Raw genomic sequence first — 22,150 nt, forward strand, 5'->3', positions numbered from 1 at the left:
CAGGAACATGTGCCTTGAGTTCACATTAGAGTTAGAAATCAGCACTCTGACTGCAGGCAAGTTCACCCAACAACCCTAGGTAAAAGCAGTGAATCATTTCAGCTTAGAGACACAAGGTGGATGAGGTAACTTTTTTAATGGACCAACTTCTGTTAACGGAGACAAGCTTTGGAGTTACACTCACAGACTCAGACTTTAGGGTCAGAAGGGACCAATATGATCATCTAGTCTGACCTCCTGCACAAAGCACGCCACAGAATCCTACACATCCACTTCTATAACAAACCACTAACCTATGTCGGAGTTATTGAAGTCTTCAAATTGTAGTTTGAAGACCTCAAGCTGCAGAGAATCCACCAGCAAGTGACCCATGCCCCACACTGCAGAGGAAGGCGAAAAACCTCCAGGGCCTCTGCCAATCTGCGCCGGAGGAAAATTCCTTCCCAACCCCAAATATGGTGATCAGCTAAACCCTGAGCACGTGGGCAAGACTCACCAGCCAGCACTCAGGAAAGAATTCTCTGCAGTAACTCAGATCCCATCCCATCTAACATCCCATCACAGACCACTGGGCATACTTACCTGCTGATAACCGAAGATCAATTGCCAAAATTAAGCTATCCCATCACACCATCCCTTCCATAAACTTATCAAGCTACACAGAGCTCTTCTGCAGCTTAGGGACATTCTAATGCATTGACTGTGCCTGCCCAATCTGCAGGACCCCAAACAGCCTTACTTAGGCAACTTCCACTTTGCAGTATCTGCACTTGGCCAGCCCAACATTTGCCACTAGCATCAGTGCCACCAATAACAAAGAACAAGGCTGGGGTGTGAGCAGATTACCAACCTCTTAGAGAAAACCATGCTGCTCTGTGCATCTGGGAGTTGTACTTGTGTTGGGGGAGGGGATCCAGTCTAGAGTAAGCGGGGGAAAAAATGGGGAGACAGTTTACACAGAAGCCAAGCATTCGGAAAGATTAGAGGCTGCCTATAAGTCACTCTTGAGCTGCTAGTTGATTCCTAATAGTGGAGGTAAAATAGGTGCTCGTTGTGTGTGTTAGAGGGAGCTCCATGCACATACATACACTGATCAACCGGAATTTTAAAGTTACACATAGACCATATGGCCCACTATTTCCAGTTGAGTCCTGTTTTTTCATATGAAAAAGGCCCAAATCAGGCCAGATTTAAGAGCAGTGACTGCATAGTATTCAGCACTTGGAAGCACAGACAGCTAGATGTGTATTTGTGCCAGTACCTTGGCATCAACGAAAAATAATTTCAGCAAGAGAAAGGAATAGCATGTGGTTAAAGCATTCGGCTGAAACTCAGGAAAATCTGGGTCCTTATTCTGCCAGAAAATTCCTGTGTAACCTTAGCCAAGTCCCCTCTGGTCTCTGCCTCAGATTCTCCACTTATACATTGAAAATAGTAACCCTTCCTTTGCTTGTCTTGTCTGTTTAGATGGCAAGCTCTTTGCGGCAGGGATTCTCTCTCACTATGGGTCCGAACACAATGAGTCTCCCATCTTGGCTAGGGCTTCTAGCTGCTTCTGCAACATAATAAAAATAAATGAGAGGTAGGATTGAAATGATTCACGTAGATTAGATTATATAGTCAGAGGCCTCCTAGTGAAGATCCAAGTGCCTCAGTCCAATGGGATATTAGTATTTTGATTAACTATAATAGAAATGCAGATCATATGGTACTTAACCACCCACACAAGCCAGTTTACAGCAATCCAAGTCCAAACAAAGACCTTTGGAATTAATCAGTGCAACGATCAGAGTTTAAATCCCCCCCAGGTGATAGTTGTGTGGAAGAATCGCAAAAAATGTTTTAAAAAATCCTCATACGCTTTGCTTTAAACTGAGAATTATCCACAGGTTTGGACAAGTAACACCTGCCTTTCCAAGTCAGACAGGCGTAGCAATGCTGCTGCAATGCATACATTACATAAAAGTATGACAGAACCCATAGGGCTATCCGAGGAGACAGAGCCTGTGTATAATGTAGAAAAAGCAAGGTTACTTTCCCAGCTCAGTGGGGATCGAATTAATTATTGTTAGCTGTAATTTTATGATGCCAGAGATTGAAACAGATCATTCTGCTTGGTTCCAGGCAGAGGTCCAGGAAGTGTGGATATTACCTAAGAGAGGCAGAGCGATATAATGGATAAGGGAATGGAATGAGGTTCAGAAGAACAGGGTTCTCTTCCTGGCTCTGCTACATGCTGTGTGAACTTGGGTAAATCACAATCTACCCTGTGTTTGAATTCCCGATCTGTGAAACTGGGAGATGACTGTGATGCACTCTGGTGCTGAGGGTCATATTATCTAATAAGATAGACAAAACCTAGCATGACCAACAGCAGGATCTGAAAATAAAACATCCAGTTCACCTGGAACAGACACCTCTGCTGATACTGACAAAACTCAAGGGACAGCCTGGAAACAGAGCTGAACGCATGAACTTTTAGAAAAAAGTCAGGGTGTATTTTAAATTGCAGTTCACTCTGATGAGCTGACAACTTTCCCCTTGGCAAATTACAAGAGAAGACAAGCTGATCCAAGTCAGGGCTCCAGGTACACATTTGCATTAACAAGGTTTGCATTCCTGATTGCAACAGGCTGAAGAGCCTTAAACTCTAATACAATGTCTGATTTGCTACAAAAATCTCTGCAAAAGATTCTGGAAAACAGCAGTCCTGAGAGAAGGGGAGGTATTACACTGCTCTCCGAGCCCCTTCGCCAGATCATCCCTGCATCTTTTGACCAAATCTAACCGACGTCCAACCAGGCTGGATATGAACCGCTACTGAACTCAAGGCCAGCATCTCTGTTTTAAGGGCAGGGTGCAGAGAGTCTCTTTAGATTTTGACAACTTGGGCAGCAATGCAGGGACTCTTTCGCTCTTCCTCTGTATCCTGCCTCTGTATGTACAGACGGCTGTAGGTCCCCCCAACCTGGCCTTTGGTGAGCCGTCCTGGGTTCACACACACACAGCCTAAGACGTCCTGTGGAGAAATAGGGAGCGCATATTAAAATGATTATAGAGCAGGTAAGAATTCAGGCACAAGCAATCACAGCAGGTTTCAAAGCTATTGGTTTGTTTGAAATGGGTTCCACTAGGGCTGTCAAGCGATTAAACAAATTAATCATGATTAATTGCACGATTCATCACATTGTTAAACAATAAGAGAATACTATTTAAATAGTTTGGGATTTTTTTGTATTTTCAAATATATTGATTTCAACTACAAAGTGTACAGTGCTCACTTTATATTTATTTTTTATTACAAATATTTGCACTGTAAAATCCAAAAGTAATAGTATTTTTCAATTCACCTACATTTAACTTACAAATGTAGAATTGTGTACAAAATAACTACATTCAAAAACAAAGCAATGGAAAACTTTAGAGCCCACAAGTCTACTCAGTCCTACTTCTTGTTGAGTCAATCGCTAAGACAAACAAGTTTGTTTACATTTATGGAAGATAATGCTGCCCGTTTCAGGTGATATTGTGAACAAGAAAATAAGAATAGGCATTCACATAGCACTGTTGTAGCTGGCATCGCAAGATATTTATGTGCCAAATGCGCTAAAGATTCATATATCCCTTCATGCTTCAGTCACCATTCCAGAGGACATGCGTCCATGCTGATAGGGGGTTCTGCTCGATAACCATCCAAAAGTAGTGTGGACCAACGCAAGTTCATTTTCATCATCTGAATCAAATGCCACCAGCAGAAGGTTGATTTTCTGTTTTGGTGGTTCAGGTTCTGTAGTTTCTGCATCAGAGTGTTGCTCTTTTAAGAGTTCTGAACGCATGCTCCACACCTCGTCCTTCTCAGATTTTGGAAGGCACTTCAGATTCTTAAACCTTGGATCAAGACTGTAGCTATCTTTAGAAATCTCACATTGGTGTCTTTGTGTTTTGTCAAATCTGCAGTGAAAGAGTTCTTAAAACGAACAACAACATGTGCTAGGTCATCATCCAAGACTGCTGTAACATGAAATATATAGCAAAATGTGGGTAAAACAGAGTAGGAGACCTACAATTCTCTCCCAAAGAGTTCAGCCACAAATTTAATTAATGCATTCATTTTTTTAATGATCATCATCAGCATGGAAGCATGTCCTCTGGAATGGTGGCCGAAGCATGAAGGGGAATATGAATGTTTAGCATACCTGGCATGTAAATACCTTGCAACGCCGGCTACAAAAGTCCCATGCGAATGCCTGTTCTCACTTTCAGGTGACGTAAATAGAAAGCGGGCAGCATTATCTCCTGTAAATGTACACAAACTTGTTTGTCTTAGCGATTGACTCAACAAGAAGTAGGACTGAGTAGACTTGTAGGCTCTAAAGTTTTATATTGCTTTGGTTTTGAGTGCAGTTATGTAACAAAAAAAACAACAACAACAAAAATCTACATTTGTAAATTTCACTTTCACCATAAAGAGATTGCACTACAGTATTTGTATGAGGTGAATTGAAAAATACTATTTCTTTTATTTGCATTTTTACAGTGCAAATATTTGTAATAAAAAAACAATATAAAGTGAGCAGTCTACTTTGTGCACTGTGTTGTAACTGAAATCAGTATATTTGAAAATGTACAAAAATATCCAAAATATTTAATAAAATTCAATTGGCATTTATTGTTTAACAGTGCGATTAAAACTGTGATTAATATTTTAATTGCAATTAATTTTTTTGAGTTAATCACGTGCATTAACTGCGATTAATCAACAGCCCTAGTTTCCACCTCTTCAGGTGCTACAGTAATATAAATAAATTATAATAGTAAAAGCCCTAACTGAGAGTGGGGGCCCATTGTTCCGAGTGCTGCAGAGACATGTAGCAAGAAACAGTCCCTGCCCCAAAGAGCTCACAGTCTAAATAAAAGATGGGAGATGAAACAGAGGGGGGAAATGACTTGCCTGTGATCAGTGAGTCAGTAGCAGAGCCAGGAATAGAACCCAGGGCTCCTGATTCAAAGTCCTATCCACTGAACTATACTGCCTCACAATACAGCAGGTTCCCAGTTGGGCGGCTGCATTCCAATAATATATTTTAGCCCTACAGCAGCTGCAAACCACAAGGCTGAGTTGTGCTTTTAACATCTCTAGAAACACAGACATTGCCAGACTGGATCAAGATCAGTGTATCCATCTAGCCCAGTATCCAATCTCTGACAGTGCCAATACCAAATGCTTCAGAGAAAGGTGAAAAACCCTGTAGTTAAGGCATAAGCTGCTCATAAGGGGAGTTACAGATTGTTTTATGTTCTGCTGAAGGAGGTTTACTATCCCTTCCAAAACTCTTGGTTATGTTTTGATCCTTACTAGTGTAACTCTAGAGATTTCTATTATCCACATAAACGCCCTTATCCTTTTGGAATCCTGCTAAGCTCTTTAACCTCTCTACAGGTTAACTTCAGTGGCAAGGAGACAACAAGGCTCTCATTGCTTCCACTGTAACTCCTCAAAAGTTACTCCACATCCTCAAAAACATTTACACTGAAGACTAGGGATTCTGCTTTGACATCTAACCCCTTGCCTACAATGAGAGAGGGAGTTACAGTAATAAATAGTTTCTCTCAGCTAGGGATGGGAAAAAAAACTAGCTCGCCAAATGAAAGAGGAAGATCAGTGTCGGCCCAGCCTTCACTATCTGAAACACGGGGAAGTCCAGTCATGCAGATTAGTTGAGTAAAATTTTCAAAAGCAATTAAGTAATTTAGGAGCTTAAAACCCATTTTTCAAGTGACTTAGACACTTCAGTGTCCTGGATACTTCTGAAAACTTCGGCACTTATGTCACTTCTGAAAATGGATCTTAGGAACTTTTGAAAATTTTATCCAATGTTTGTGGTATTGAGAGCACAGAAATGGCATTAACAGAGTAGAGCCCCAATCCTACCAATCATCTTGCTCTTCCCGTAGGCTGAGTTCTATACTGAGGCTAGGATTCTCAAAAGCAGCCACTTCCCACTGAATTCCAGCGAGCAATGTGTGTCTAACTCCTTAGGCACCACTGAAAATCCCAGACAAAGTGTTTACACGTTCCCAGCTTACCTTAACAAAATATCTCAGCTCAGATGGAACAATGAGGACATCTGGGGTGACTCGCAAAGGGACGTAATTATAGAAGTTCTCATAATCAACGTTCATCTCTTCCGAGGGAGGGTAGAGTGGGTAATAACTGCATGGATCAATATTAATTATTCATGACACTTAAATACAGCCACCTTTGCTCTGTCCTCCCCACACACCCTGCTGTCAGCCAGGTGAATAGGTATCAGTTCCACTCCTCCAACAGCTTAAGGCTTGTGCATTGTGCTATCAGCAGGTGCCTCTGTTTACAGAAGCAGAAAATTGTTCAAAAAATGAAACTGAAGGCCTGGTTCTCTGTTACCATGCACCAGGCAGAACAAAAATCCAGTGGCTGGAAACTGAAGCTAGACAAATTCAGACTGCTGAAAATATGTGCCATATTTGTAATGACAAATTAACCACTGAAATAATTTCACTAGGGACTTAGCATTCTCTATCACTTGGAATAGTCTTTTAATCAAGACTGGATGTCTTTCTGAAAAGATATGCTTTAGCTCAAAAGTTACAGGATCAAAGCAAAAATTATTGGGTGAGATTCTTTGGCCTGCGTTAAGCCGGAGGGCAGACTAGATGATCATAATGGTCCCTTCTGGCCGTAATGTCTATGAATCTCGTGGGGTCATCTACACCAGTGCAGGGCAGATGTAAAACACTACCAAGTCAGGATGGTGGCACTTTTATACCACTCTCCACTTGTGTAAGTGATTACACAAAGTGCTGGCAACAGAGTATAAGGCCCAATATATCAGTGGCAGGCACTGTCACTTTAGACGAGGAAATGTTTTGTGATGAACTCTAAATCCAGAAATTGATCTCACCTCCTCTGTGTCAGGACATGCTTAAGGATTCGGGTGAACCGGTCTGAGACACCGGAAGAGCTGTTTTAAGAGAAACATCCAAAATTTAGCTACAAAAACCATAGGGGGGAGGGGGGGAAGGAACACGTCTCTTAAGAATAAGATAATTTCTTTAATTTCTAATGAGTGGACGGTCTTGTGATTAAGGCACTGGACTAGAACTTAGGACATCTGGGTTCAGTTCCCAGCTCTACCACAAACTCCCAGTGTGACTTTGGCAAGTCACGTGGCCTCTCTATGCCTCAGTTCACCATCTTTAAAATACAGATAATAAATTTTCCCTTCTGTCTGTCTTGTCTTCTTAGACTGTAAAATTATTCTGGGCCAGGACTGTAAAGTAGGTTTCTGCACAATGCCCAAAAAACAGGGCCCTGATCTTTGCTGGGGCCTCTAGGTGTTACCCTAGTACAAAATAATAATAGTCCTTCAACCAGGTAACACAACAAGTTTGACTTTTTTTTTTTTTTTACATTCTGTTAAGAGCCTCAGACTCTTACTAAAATAAAATTCTCTAATTTAAAACAGACACTTGAGTTGTGAACACATCTTAACATGCTGCAGCTACGAGAAAAATGCCTTGAGAGAAAATGCCATCCAAGTTTTATTTGGCAGGCAGGATGCCAATGAAACCAAGTCTGCAAGGAAACAAGGAGTGCATGCTTAATTAAAATAACCCTTAGGACAATGCAGGAGTTTTGCAGTAGCTTATTCTAGCCCCGAATTTCTAAGGTTCTGCTAAGATTTGTATTATGATAGTTCCTAGAAGCCCCAACAGAGATTGGAGTTCCAGTGCACGAGGCACTGTATGCTGTAAGCATAAAAGACAGCCTCTGCCCCAAAGAGTTTACAGTCTAAATAGACAAAGAGTGGGAGCTGAAAATGGAGGCACAGAGAGGGAAAGGGATGTGCTCAAGGTCATTGGTAGAGCTACGATTAAAACACTGGTCTTTTGACCTCCTCCTGTCCAGTGCCCTGCTAGCTCTGATCAAGTCTTCTTTATGCCAAGAGGTCCTCTTGCTACAGAGTTTTTCAAAAATCCTCTCCCCAAAACAAAGATACTCAGCAACTTTGTAACCAGGGGAGATAAGACAATGGAGATGGCTCATCTATTCAAGGTTAGATTTGATCAAGATGCTTTGGGGCTGCATTTGCAGGGGCATCACCTTAGGGACTGGTTACTACACAAACCCAGAGTCCTGTATTGGGTTTCCAAGCCAACGAGACAACAGTTAACTGGCAGGAATTTGGAGAGAAGCAACCAATGGGCTGAAAGGGCTGGAGGGAATGATTTATGAGGGATGATTCACATGAAGAAAATATGCAGGTCTTGACTAGACAATGGCTATAGGGGTAGGGGAGATAAGGATAAATGCTGACAAGTATTTGTAAACACCGTGGAGTTATTTAAGATGGTCAGTGAGGTACATGCGTGCGGTGCACACACAGAGGATGCATTCAGTACCTCAGAGCTCGTCTATGTGCTCAGTCACACCAGTTTAATTTAAGGAATTATTTTAAATCCATTTAGTCAAACTGATACAAAAGACTGTTTGGACACACTTCTCTTAAGTTTAAGTCAGGCTTAATTTGTTTTAGCTATGTCTTCACCGACAAAACGAGGTATGTTTTTAGCATGGGATAAATAATGTGTGTTAGCTACCCTGCTGTAAAAACACAGTGGAGGCAAAGCACTTAGTTTAGGGAGACACTGTGGCCTAATGGATAGAGCACTGGACTAGGGCTTAGAAGACCTCAGCTTTATTCCTAACTTGGCACGAGCCTGCTGGGTGACCCTGGCTAAAATCACTTCTCTCTGCCTCAGTTTTCCCATCTATAAAATGGGAATAATACTACTTTGTAAGTGCTTTGAGGTCTGCTAATGCAAAGCACCATACAAGAGCTAGGAATTACTATAGCAAAATAAACTGCTTTAAAAGTAAGTATTCAAACAATGGTTTGCACCAGCTTAACTAAACTGGTACCAGGCAGCGCATAGATAAGGCCTCTGAGGAAGGTCTACACTGCAGCTAGGAGTGAGCCTCCCTGGGTAAGCAGAGTTGTGCTAGCGAGGCTTGAACTACCAGTAGCAGAGCTCAAACTAGAGCATTAAGAACAGCAATACGGACATAGCGGCTCAGGCTCTGAAGCTAGGGGGCTGGGTGGGCTTGACAGCCCAAGTCAAAACATCCATATTGCTATTTTTAGTACACTAGCTGTAGCTCCACTAGCGTGAGTCTTTCTACCTGGGTTGGGAGTCCCAGCTGCCGTGTAGGCATACCCTACAGTTGCTAGAGCCATTGTCCTATTTAAAAGTACGGCAGCATGGAATGCCTACTGTCATCCCAGAAGGCACCAAACTCCCAACTTCCTTGTTACCTGCACAGGGAAGTAAACATTGGCCCCTATACACACATTCCTTCTGGCTGTCTCTTTTCAACACCCACACAGCCCTATAAGCAATATTATGGGAGATTAACAGGGGAGGAAGAAAAACCACTGAATTGTGCAAGAAAACTGGAACTCCACAGAGGACTGAGTCAAGCACTTCGTTCCTATGACCCCAGCGTGTGAATGGCCCTGGCCACCAAGCACACACAACAAATTTAACATGTGAATCCCTTCAAATGTTCCTTCCCCTCCATTGTGTATCACGGGAGTTCAACCACCAAGTCCAAACAAAAATGCCTTGCTACAGCCAATAACATTTGCCCCCCAGAACAATTGTATTGCAGCAAAATACCATGAGAGGTCTGGACTCTTGCTCTCTGGTCAGACATGACTACACAGATGGGACTGCATGCAACATCATGGACACAGAATAAAAAGGAGACAAATCAGTTTAGGCCTTGTCTACCCTGGGATTTTAATCACAGATATATTATTAGTCTTTGTAGTACAGTAGACCCAAAAGGCCAGGGCCTCGTTGTGCTGGTCAGTCAGTCTAGGCCGCAAAGAGCTTAGAATTGAAAACTATAGGGTGGGAAGAGAAACAAAAGCACAGAAAGGGGAAGTGACCTGCCTGAGGTCACAAAGCAGGTCGGGGCAGAGCTAGGAACAGAACCCAGGTCTTCCAAGTCTCAGTGCCCTAAGCACAGGTGCAACTGCACCACTTCAAACCCAGAGCAGACACAATCTTCCACTGAAGATCAAAGGGCTTTGCAAACAGGAATTAAGGAATGTACCTTGCAGAAAGGCTTATTTCACAGACAGGAAAAGCAGCTGTTCAGCATCACTCGCACATTGATGAGTGTTACTCTGATCTTGATTCCCTTGCATGCAGTTCCTGCATTACTATGCAGGAGAACCCAGAAGCGTAACAAATAAAGGGACTACACAATAAAATGCAACCCTATTTTAACTGGCTGCTGAGTAAGGTGCTAGAGATTAAACAAAATGTATAAGGGTTAATAAAACAAACTAATTGTTTTTTTAAAAGACTCTTTTGGCTTAAATGTGAATCATCGTCTTTCAGATATAGGCCCTGACCCACAGGTAGTGTAAATCTGCACTGATTTCAATAGGGCTACACCAACTGTCACCAGCTGCTGATGACCTGACTTTTTCAGCTCAACATCCCTTTAACCCAGTGTACTTCATTTTCTCTGCAAGCTTCCACTGTCTTATGGCCTGTTAGAGGTAACCAAATGTTTTCAATCAAATTATATAAGCATTGGGCCCCACAGCTGGTCTCTGTTTAAACTGGGAAGGACTTTTCCAAGGAATTGTTTACCCTAAAGTTTCACAGCTTGTTCCAAGCTCACATACCTGCTAATCTCTTCAGTACCCATATGGAAGAGCAGGTCTGTGGAAGTCAGGCCAAAAATGATTCCATTTATTGTCAGAGTGCAGGGGTCAGACACAAAGTGTACTCGCTGAAATGAGAAAAGAAAGGGCAAAGGGCACTTTGGATTCAGCTGTTACCAACATCCTCCAGCTTGATAAATGGGTGTATGAACAGGGTGTGCTGGCCCTTTCAGGGGAGTTGGGCCCCCTCTGTCATCCAGTTCCAGGTGATGCTTTTGGGTTTGGGCCCATGGTTAGGTCAGGTGACCAGGCATCACATGATGGTAGCTGGTTAGGGGGATGTTCCATCAGAGAGGAGGAGATCAAGGGCTAGGAAAGACCCACGGGAGGTCTCTCCAGAGTCTGGGGGGAATGAGTCTGGCAGAACTCCTCTGCTCAGAGAATAAAGAGAACCAAAGGAGAGCCAGGGTCAGGGAGGACTGAGGAAGAGGCTTTCCATACCAGACAGAGGGAGAGACCTGGCTGGAGTTACCTGCAATGACGGGCTGGAGAAAACTTCTTAAGAGGAGATTAGGAACAGAGAAGAGGCACACTGCAGCCCCACAGGAGAACGCTGCGAGATTCTGGTTTAGAGTTGAACTGTTATTTGATGTTAATAAACCAGAACTCAGAATGGTAAGAGTACTTCAGAAGCATAAGTTGTGACAATTTGTTTGACTGGGGAAGGAGGAAAACCGAGGCAGTGGCAGGGTCTGACACCACATGAGGCAAAGAATCCTGTGGCACCTTATAGACTACCAGATGTTTTGGAGCATGAGCTTTTGTGGGTGAATACCCACTTCCTCATGAGGCAAGACCATGTTAAACCTACAAAAGAAGTTTAGTGAGGACGGATTGTGAAAGGCACTATTTGAGATGCTTTTTAGCTTAGACTGCTTCTTTCTTTGGACTGAATAGATGGAGGTGTTTGGGGAATTCAAAGGGGAAGAATAGTAGTTTCATTTTATGAAAGTAACAACCTCTTCCACTGGGAAACTTTTCTAAATCTTTAGTGATTGTCACAGGGCTTAATCAAGCGATAACTGTGCCTATGGATACACCTCAGAGGGTCTTACCTCTTTATGGTCTTGTCTACACAGGAAAAATTACCAGACTAGCCACTGTAGAAAAGCTCCCTTTATGGGCACTCCTATTCCTAAACAAAAAAGTGTCTTTTTCCAATTTTGCTTAATCCAATTTTAAAAATGGATTGCACCAAATCAAAAAAAGGCACTCGTATCCTGGAATAGCAGTGCCCATAAAGGGATCTATCCTACAATAGCTATTGTGGTTTAAATTCACACCCTATCTGATTCTGCAATAATTTTCCTATATAGACAAGCCTTAAGCAGAAACATTCTCAGTAAAGCAGTATGACTAACATACAGCTCATTGCAGCTTCACAGCTGTATGCTTGATGTCACAATTCCCCACCTCCCCAGTCACGCAGAGTTAAGTGATGTGGATTTCCTGGAAACAGGCACAGTGAGTTTTTCACCTTGTATTTCATTTCTCATTCATTTCCTCATGGGGTATCTGAGTGTTTTAAAAAGTCACATGGTGTAGGGTCTTAGATACAGGGCAAGGAGCCAGCATAGCTTGAGTTCCGTTTTCAGCTTGGTCTCGGACTAAAGTTTCAGCTCTGCATTTACAAGAGGACAAATGATCTGATAAATGCTTTTCCCACTTCTAGTGTCTATGAATTTCTGTTCTGGGTTTTCAATTGTTCTGTGCACCTTTCCCCAGCAGGCTTAAATCTTTCAATTTTGTTGCACATTGATTGTACCAGGCCATGGAATCAGTGGAAAAAAAACAGCTTTTTAGCACCCATGCCAGGGTGAGTAACCCACCAAGGCTCAGCACTGAGTGATCACACTTTATTGAGAGAAGAGAAAAAATAAAACTGAGCAAGATTTTTCACAAAAGTGACTAGATTTCCAGTGTGTGCGAGCACTGTACTTCCAGGGGGCGCTGTTGCATAGTCTTCCAAGCGTGAAGAAGTTTTGACACTTGGAGAGAAGCATTATGTTTTGGATTATACAAGTGGTTTTTGTTTAGGTTTGGGTTTTTTGAGAGCATCAGCTTTGGGTGAAAGGGAGCTTCAAGAGAGTTTGCTCTCTGCCTTGGACTCTGTTTAAGAGTCAAGTAGTTGCTCCCTGGGAACCAGGGATTGATGGTGGGCTGTTTCCTGAAAGAAGGAATTGCAATGTCAGGACTGGAGGATGTGTGTAAATAAATATACCTGGACTAGAAGTCACTGATTGCTTCCCAGTGGAGGAGAAAACTTCAAAGGCCCCCAACATCTGCTATTGCTCAGCAGAGGGACAATGTATCAGAAGTGGAGGAAATGTTTCAGGTTGGACACGTAGTTCCTTTTGGAAGTCTTGGCTTGTGCCAAGGATACATAAGGAATCCAAAGGATTTCTAGTTTTAAACTTTGCTTAAACAGGCTGTGTAGCAACTGATCAAATCCACTTTGCTCTTAGCCATTTTCCTGTTTGGGTTGAAATATGAGACTTTTCTTTCAGGCTCCTGACCTACCAGTCCAGCAAACAACCTGTCAGTCACTTTCTCTCTCGTGAGCTACTCAAAGGAAAAGTAAACGAATTAGGTGATTAGCTATAGGAAGTTACCTGTTTGTCATCTTTAGACAGCTCATAGCTGAAAGGCGGCTGAGGATATATGAAGTCATGGTGCACGTCTCTCAGCGATGGTACAAACACAAGCTGGGAACCAGCACTGTTGGCAGAGGAAAGAGAAGCATTCTAAGAGAGAAACCTAAAAACCCAATAATTGACAAACCAAGCACATCTATACAACAAGTTTACTGTCCTCCACTTCTTTCTGCGGAAAGCCTTTGAAATTCATTACATAGGAAATTGCAATAATGGATCAGATCTTTCAAAAAGTTAATCTGGACAAGAACTTAAGTTTCCTGAGTACAATACCTAAGTCTGTTACAGGCTCCCTGTGTGAGCCTGGGGCAAGTCTCCGAGGCCAAGACTTTCAGAAGTGACTAATGATTTTTGGCTGCCCCAATCTGAAACACCTTAAAGGGGCCTGATTTTTTCAGTAAGAGGATGTTCAGAACTTTCTGAAAGCCAGGCCCCTTAAGGAGTCCAGCTGTGCACCTCCCCGCCATTCCCCCCCCCCCCCAAGACACTAGTTGTTTGTAAGCCTTCCATTTAAATTGGTGACTCATTTACCCATCTATAAAATGGGGATAGTTGTCTTTACTTTTTCCATTTCGTCTGTGTAGACTGTAAGCTCTTTGGACCAGGGACTGTATTACCGTAGGTCTTCACTCCAATTAGCCCAGATGATTGGAACCTGGGTTAGCTTAGCTTGGGGGCATCAGCTGAGCCTGATGTGAACAATCAAATGGCAAGCCATACCCAAGTCACACTCTCCTCACTGGTCCTGTACTACCTTGTGAGAGTGTTAATAAGATTTCTGGGGGCATGTCCCATGGCTCTTTGTACTGCCATAAGATGGGCCACTCTATGATTCTTTCCCAGTGAACTGTGAGAGAACTTGTCTGTCCTTCTGCGAGACAGAGAGAATTGTGGGAGGCTCATAGTCACATCAGTGATTTAGCATGCATCCTCACTGCAAAGTGAATAGGTTACTAGTTCAAGTGAGAGTGGAACCTGATCTCTAACCCAGTGGCTCTCAAATTTTTTTTTACTGGTGACCCCCTTCACATAAAAACAAGCCTCTGAGTGTGATCCCCCTTATAAAATTAAAAACCACTTTTTAATATATTTAACACCATTATAAATGCTGGAGGCAAAGCAGGGTTTGGGGTGGAGGCTGACAGCTCTTGATCCCAATGTAATAACCTTGTGACCCCGAGTCCTGACCCCCAGTTTGAGAACCCCTGCTCTACCCAAATCCCCAGCTGAGCTAGTTAGCTACATTTTTTACAGTGAAAACATATCCTATGTTTAAGGAGAGCTCATCAGTGGGGGCTCAGTCTTGACTTGGGTCCATAATACAAACAATCAGCAAACTAGTTTAAATAGGCTATCCCTGCTGAAACTGCAGCCTGAGGTACAAGGGAGCTCTTCAAGTCCCAGCAGTTCTGATCACACCAATTGCTGTGCATTCATTAGGAGATAGATAAGCAAACTAAGGAGCAACTCCTGTTCACTAGTGAAGAGTTAAGATTGCCTTATGATTCCTGGAAACAGTTATGCAGCCACAAACCTGACCTTGGAACCAGATCTATAGTTAGTTCTTTAACCATCAGATGATACATCCATTCAAAGCAATCTATTGTAATAATAAGGGCCACGAGAGAGTTCCTTGATGGATACAAGAAAGCTCAATAGAAGCAAATGGGAAATGGGTGACAGGGGATGATCACCTGTTCTATTCATTCCCTCTGGGGCACCTGGCATTGGTCACTGTCAGAGGACAGGATACTGGGCTAGATGGGCCTTTGGTCTGACCCAGTATGGCCGTTCTGATGTTCTTAATGGCCCATTATAAGCCTGAACTTTAAAAATCAAAGTGTTTGGGTTGCCATTGCACAGCCAGCTGCAGTTCTGTTGGTGGCACTGGTTTAATTGCCATTGCTACAGAAGAGGAAAAATAATATCTTTACTGTGTACTGAAGTGATGCACAACACTCTTAGGAGGCTACTAATTGATTTCAGGGCCTCACTGGCAGATGCTTACCCATCTCTTCCTTCCCAACCACAGGAACACATGAATTGTCACACTAGATCAGGTCAGAGATCCAGGTTGCTCAGTATTCAGAACCTTTAAACTTCTAGGGTAGAGCTCATCTGCACAGGAGACAGAGCTTTCTCAGAGGCCACTCTGAGACTGGGAACAGATTCGCCCCAGGAATTAAGGGACCATCCAGAACCTCTATCTTTGGCTCCAAGTGCATGGCATGCTGCTCTGAGATGCCTTCTCTAAACACACCCAGGCCAATGAATACATTTTAAAAAGGAAAGAAAACAAACAAACAAACAAAAAAAAACACAACAGAAATTGTGTCCTGCACACAATACTTCCCTTAGGGAAAGGATGGGAGAGACAACCACATATGATAGATTTAGACATGTCACTTAATGCATGTATTTAGATACTATAGTTATGAGGGTGGAAGACCATCTAGTTCTTATCTACTAATGAAAAGTGCTAAATCTCAAAGCGCTTCAGTCTTGAATGTATTTATCTGCACAACAGCCCTGTGAGATAGGGAAGTAAGATAAGAACCTATATAGAATAGAATCCCATCTCCAATAGTGCCCAGCTGTTTCAGAGAAACTGCAGTGTTTTTGCACCTAAGTAGATGTGGGATAATCTTCCCTCAGGGAAAGTTTCTTCCTAACCCCATCAGAAGTTGGGCCATGCCCTGAACCATCTATTACTATTGTAGGACCCCCTATACAAATTCCACTCTCCATGTTAATCTCAAAAAAAACATTCAGAACAAGAGCAAACTCTTCATGTTTCAGTGTATTACCTGATCACCAGCAGAGGATGAAAAACTCCCCCTGTTCCATGGTACACGTAGATGCATTCTGGGAGTGGAATTACACCTTCCTCTGAAGCAACCTGCAACAGCTGCTATCAGAGGACAATGGACTAGATAGGCCACTGGTACACTCTTGTATGGCATTTCTATGCTCAGTTGGAAGATATGCACAGGTGCAAAGAGCTGAGCAATTTTTATTTTTTTTTTATAATTAACCCCAATATACCAACCAGCTTTTGTAGTAAATGCTGACAGACAGAATCAGGTCAGTAGCTGCTTAAATATTCCTCTCAAAATCCACATTCAAATACAATTTGTATTGTGCTTTTTAAAAAGGGGAGGTATTGACCCAATACCAGTGTATGACAGATTCTGGCAGCAGATGAAAGAACCTGGTGGTGCGCAGAGCTCACCCCAAAGGAAAGAATGTCTTGTTTGTTCTTTGTTTTCTTCATTCCTCCTTCCCCCACCCTCACCCAGGACCACAAGAGAGGGAGATCAGAGGGGATGAAAGCCCACAGCAGACACTATGAGGCCCACAGCAGACACTATGAGGCCCCCATCCCAAGTCATCTGGGTTTAATGCAGGGGCTGGGGTGGGGGAAGCTGGGGAAGGGACAAGAAAGGCAGTACCATCACTAGAGGTAAACTGGCCAAGCAACAAGTCATCTTTAACCATACATCTACACTGCTATAGAAAACCTTTAGTGAGTCTACACAAAAACTTTTGCAGTTACAATAATGTCAGTTAAGGGTGTAATTTTTAATAACTTTTCATAAAAAAGAGGAGTATTTTTGCCAATATAGCTCATTTTTTTCAGGGAACTGGTATAAGCTATACCAGTAAAAGCACTCTTTGGCCCAAATAAGCTGTGTATACTGTAGTAGGGTTTACCAGTATAGCGATCAGCAAACCTTTTCTAGCTTACGCCTGGTCTACACTAGTCTGTTATTTTGGAATTAGCTGAGGACATACAAGGTGGATTCACAGTATCAGGAGACAGGTGGTGCACCATACTGCACCAGTGCTGGCACTATAGCATCTGCCGCAGTTTTTACAGAGGGAGGAGCGAGAGATGGCACACACCCAGAAACACCCACAAGAATGTTTTTGCCCTATTATGCACTGGAAGCTTAACCCACAATTCCAATGGGCGGCAGAGACTCCGGGAACAGTGCACCGCTCCGACATTTGATGCTAGCCTCGATACTGTGGACGCACTCCGCAAATTCACGCGCTTTAGTGGGGACACAATACTGAATGTATAAAATTGTTTCCAAAAATTTGAATAAAATAAGTTCCAATTAATTTCATACTGTAGATGTACCCTTAGACTAGGCCTTGGGATTCCAGTTTACAGCCTCTTTCACATAAGCAGAGTTATACTGTAAGTCTCTGAGTTGGGAAGTAGGAGGGAAAAAGAGGTCAAGAGATGGAAGCACTACAATTTATTACAGCAACATCTAAAGGCCCCAACTACGATCAGGGCCCCACTGTGCTAGGCATTGGGCAGACACACAGCAAGATCGTCCCTGCTCTAGAGAGCTTACAATCTAAATGGACAAGACAGACAGATGCCTTCCCTACACCCAGAATTCATACAGCTATACCTGTTTTCATTAGGGGTGTGATTAAAAAGGAAAAAAAGGAGGAAAAAAAGCAGATACTAACCCCCACCTCCCCTCAATGTGAGTATAGTTATACTGGTATAGCTTATTCCCCTTCCTGTACAGGAGTAAGATATAAATAAATAGATAAGCACATTTATACTGGTGTAACTGCATCCACACTAGGGGAGTTGTACCACTTTGACTATACTGATCCAGTTAAGCAATACAACGTGTGTGTTAAGATGAGCCCAGAGAGTGGGTGGGGAAACAGAAGCAGAGAGGTGAAGTGACTTGCCCATGGTGTCACAGCAGGTCAGTGGCAGAGCTGGGAATAGGACCCAGGTTTCCTTACTCCCAGTTCACCACCCTCTCCTGGGGACAGACTGGAACTTCAGGTCAAGTTACAGCACAACTGAGTCAACGGACCTAATTACACAGGCTGACTCTGAAACAGTTTCTCAAAAAAAGGGGGCAGCCCACCCTATGAAATGGGGGGACAGTATTAGAATCAGGACAGAGGATGGCTGTATCCCTATTTCCTCTTGTGTACAAAGGCACTTGGAAGATCAGCTAGCTGGTTCTTCAATTTGTTTGATGTTAAGATTAGTTATGTTTCCAGACAAGATGGGAAGAGCCAGATATGTGTCGAACTGAGCAGTAATTCAGCTGCTGGTCTGAATTTAAGAAAGCAGTTTACTTTACATTATGATTCCTGCTTCCCCTCTATTCAAATACGAAGAAAGATCAACAGGCCGAGCTCATCTCCTCCAAGCAGAAGGTATAGCTTTATTGGTGTCAGTCTGGAGTACAGCTGCTTAATGAACTGATTAGCATCTCACTGCTGAAGATGCACCAATGAGATACAAATGCTGATTAAAAATCAGGCTGCTGGCAGGAAGTGGCTGTTGTCATGGGATGATCAAAGGAAGGAGCTTGCCATGCTGACTCACTGATAAACCAGTCTCCTTTTGCATTTATCAGATGGTTAACTGGGAGTAAAATTTAAGTTGTAGGGGACAACTTCTCCCTTATTGTTCAGGGAAGCAAATGCCTCCAAAATTCCCTCTACAAGATAGTCTGGAAGCACGAACTTTGATCTGAAGTGTCAGTGTATGTATTTCTTTAAAAGTCTACCATAACGGAGACTATGACAAAACAAATTGCCTAATATTCTACACTGGGGGTGCCTCTACGTGTCATGGGGCCTGTCTATGCTCTGAACCATAATCTACATTGTATCTGTGCCAGTCACAGCTTTTCCCTAGTCTACACTACAAACATACGTCAGTATAACAACACTACTCAGGGGTGTGGAAAATTGTAGTTATACCAACCTATAAACAGTGCAGTGTTGATGGAAGGGCTTCTTCTGTTGACATAGCTACCACCTCTCAGGGAGGTGGAGTACCTATGCCGATAGGAGAAGATCCTCTATCCCAGTAGATAGCATTTTCACTAGGGCTGTCGATTAATCGCAGTTAACTCATGTTATTAACTCAAAAAAAATTAACTGTGATTAAAAAAAATTGTGATTAATCACACTGTTAAACAGAATACCAATTGAAATTTATTAAACATTTTTGGATGTTTTCCTACATTTTTCAAATATATTAACTTCTATTACATCACGGAATACAAAAGTGTACAGTGCTCACTTTATATTATTTGTATTACAAATATTTGCATTGTAAAAATGATAACAGTATTTTTCAATTCACCTCATACAAGTACAGTAGTGCAATCTCTATCATGAAAGTGTAACTTACAAATGTAGATGAGTTGTTGTTATATAACTGCACTAAAACAAAACAAAGTCCACTCAGTCCTACTTCTTGTTCAGCCAATCACCAAGACAAACAAGTTTGTTTACATTTACCGGAGACACTGCTGCCTGCTTCTTATTTACAATGTCACCTGAAAGTGAGAACAGGCATTTGCATGGCACTTTTGTAGCCGGCGTTGCAAGGTATTTACGTTCCAGATATGCTAAACATTCATATGCCCCTTCATGCTTCAATCATCATTCTGGAGGACATGCTTCCATGCTGATGACGCTCGTTACAAAAACAGTGCATTAATTAAATTTGTGACTGAACTCCTTGGGGGAGAACTGTATGTCTCCCATTCTGCTTTACCTGCATTCTGCCATATATTTCATGTTATAGCAGTCTCAGATGATGACCCAGCACATTTGTTTTAAGAACACTTTCACAGCTGATTTGATGAAATGCAAAGAAGGTACCATGTGAGATTTCTAAAAATAGCTACAGCACTCAACTCAAGATTTAAGAATCTGAAGTGCCTTCCAAAATCTGATAGGGACGAGGTGTGGAGCATGCTTTCAGAACTTTTAAAAAAGCAACACTCCAATGCAGAAACTATAGAATCCGAACCACTAAAAAAGAAAATCAACCTTCTGCTGGTGGTATCTGACTCAGATGATTAAAATGAACATGCATTGATCTGCTCTGCTTTGGATGGTTATCAAGCAGAACCTCTTATCAGCATGGATGCATGTCCTCTGGAATGGTGGTTGACGCATGAAGGGAATATATGAATCTTTAGCGCATCTGGCACCTTGCAACGCTGGCTACAAAATACGTTGCAACAAGACTGCCTGAGAACGCCTGTTCTCATTTTCAGGTGACATTGTAAACAAAAAGCGGGCCGCATTATCTCCTGCAATTTTAATCAACCTTGTTTGTCTGAGCGATTGGCTGAAGGAGGACTGGGCGGACTTGTAGGCTCTAAAGTTTTACATTATTTTGTTTTTTAATGCAGCTATTCTTTTGTACATAATTCTACATTTGTAAGTTCAACTTTCATGATAAAGAGATTGCGCTACATAACTTGTATTAGGTGAACTGAAATACTCTCGCTTGTTTTTTTACAGTGCAACTATTTGTAATCAAAAATAAATATAAAGTGAGCACTGTACACTTTGTATTCTGTGTTGTAATTGAAATCAATATATTTGAAAATGTAGAAAATACCCAAAAATATTTAGTAAGCGGTATTGTTATTTAACAGTGCGATTAATCACAATTTTTTTTTAAATTGTGCAATTAATCATGATTCTTTTTTAATTGCTTGACAGCCCTAGTCTTCACTAAGCTCTACAGTGGTGCAGTTGCTACAGAGCTGTAAGTGTAGACAGGCGCTTTGCTTGTGTAACACTAGGGGATTTGTACACTAGGTTATCTCCATAGGTGGCTAAACCAAGACAAGGCCTTAATCCCAAACGTACATGAGCCAGCAAATCAATCAAGATAGTCCCTCTCCCATGTTTAGTTTTTATGCTCTCCCAGAGTAATCAAGTCTCCCCTTTCTCATTAGTATCTGTCTGTCCTTTAGGCACACAGCTGACATGCTGTGTTCACAGCTCTGTCTGTTTGGAAGAGAGTCAGGAACTCCACCAATATGTTACACTTCCGCCAACACTATTTCTGGGTCTTAATCCTTTGTGCCTGTGGCCTGCAGCCATCTGAGCATTGGCAGCTTTAAGGGGAAAGAACTGTTTTTTGGGGTGGGGGGAGAAATAGGATAAACTTTAGGAAAGATATGATATCAGGGGAGTGTTATGAACAGTCTTCCACTTCCCTTGGGAAGACTAATTGTAAGCACATAAAACTATCATGTCATTTTACTCAGTATTTCTCAACCTCTTCTGGTTCGCAAAAGTAAAAATTGTTTAAATGATAAACTACTACTACATTTAACCTCACAAGCTTTAAAGGTTTTGGATGCCCTGAAGTTATTCTGAAAAGTTTCTTCTCTTGTCTTTGGATCATAATACAATTTTCAATGCCTTGTGACCCTGTCCCAGCAGTTGCGATCCACCAGTTAAGAAATACAGCTCTAATTCACCTCCCTGGCAATGCAGGATTATTTGCCAATTTATCAGTTTTACAGTCTAGTTTTAAATGTTCCAAGTGATAGGCTACTCAGACTGAGAGAGAGAGAGAGAGAGAGAGATCAAAGGTGGGAACAGTCACACACTAGCCGTGAAGGGACTATTACAGTTATTTGTAACACAGTAGAAACTAGAGGCCTGCCCTTGTGTTGGATGTAGGTTTTCACAGCAGAGTTTGCTGTGTTTGGCAGCAGAGTTTCACAGCAGAGTTTGGCAGCTAGGTCTGAGCATGCAGGTTAGCCTAGCCCAGGTCTGAGCAGCCACATTGCAAGCCATACTTGAGTTACTCTCTTCACACCAGTGTTGCATTCTCCTATGTGGCTCGCTGGATTTCTAGGGGAATATCCTATCATTCTTTGTGCTACA

General features: G+C 42.3%; 1 protein-coding gene across 2 annotated transcripts in view; it reads right to left on the bottom strand.

Annotated features, from left to right (window-relative positions):
- Nucleotides 1-2,476: 2,476 nt before the first annotated feature.
- POLA2 (DNA polymerase alpha 2, accessory subunit) overlaps nucleotides 2,477-22,150 on the bottom strand; it is a 46,551-nt gene continuing 26,877 nt past the window's right edge. Inside the window, exons 14-18 of one of the 2 annotated variants that reach the window (XM_050960716.1) lie at nucleotides 13,400-13,505; nucleotides 10,749-10,855; nucleotides 6,945-7,004; nucleotides 6,088-6,214; nucleotides 2,477-3,019 (exon numbers count right to left, since the gene is read on the bottom strand). In XM_050960716.1, the coding sequence (XP_050816673.1) occupies nucleotides 2,873-3,019; nucleotides 6,088-6,214; nucleotides 6,945-7,004; nucleotides 10,749-10,855; nucleotides 13,400-13,505 (547 nt within the window). In that variant the 3' untranslated portion in view covers nucleotides 2,477-2,872. The remainder of the gene's footprint in view (nucleotides 3,020-6,087; nucleotides 6,215-6,944; nucleotides 7,005-10,748; nucleotides 10,856-13,399; nucleotides 13,506-22,150) is intronic. The other variant, XM_050960717.1, reaches the window with a different exon arrangement.

The sequence above is a fragment of the Gopherus flavomarginatus genome, chromosome 6 (assembly GCF_025201925.1).
Source record: "Gopherus flavomarginatus isolate rGopFla2 chromosome 6, rGopFla2.mat.asm, whole genome shotgun sequence".
Classification (NCBI taxonomy): Eukaryota; Metazoa; Chordata; order Testudines; family Testudinidae; genus Gopherus; species Gopherus flavomarginatus.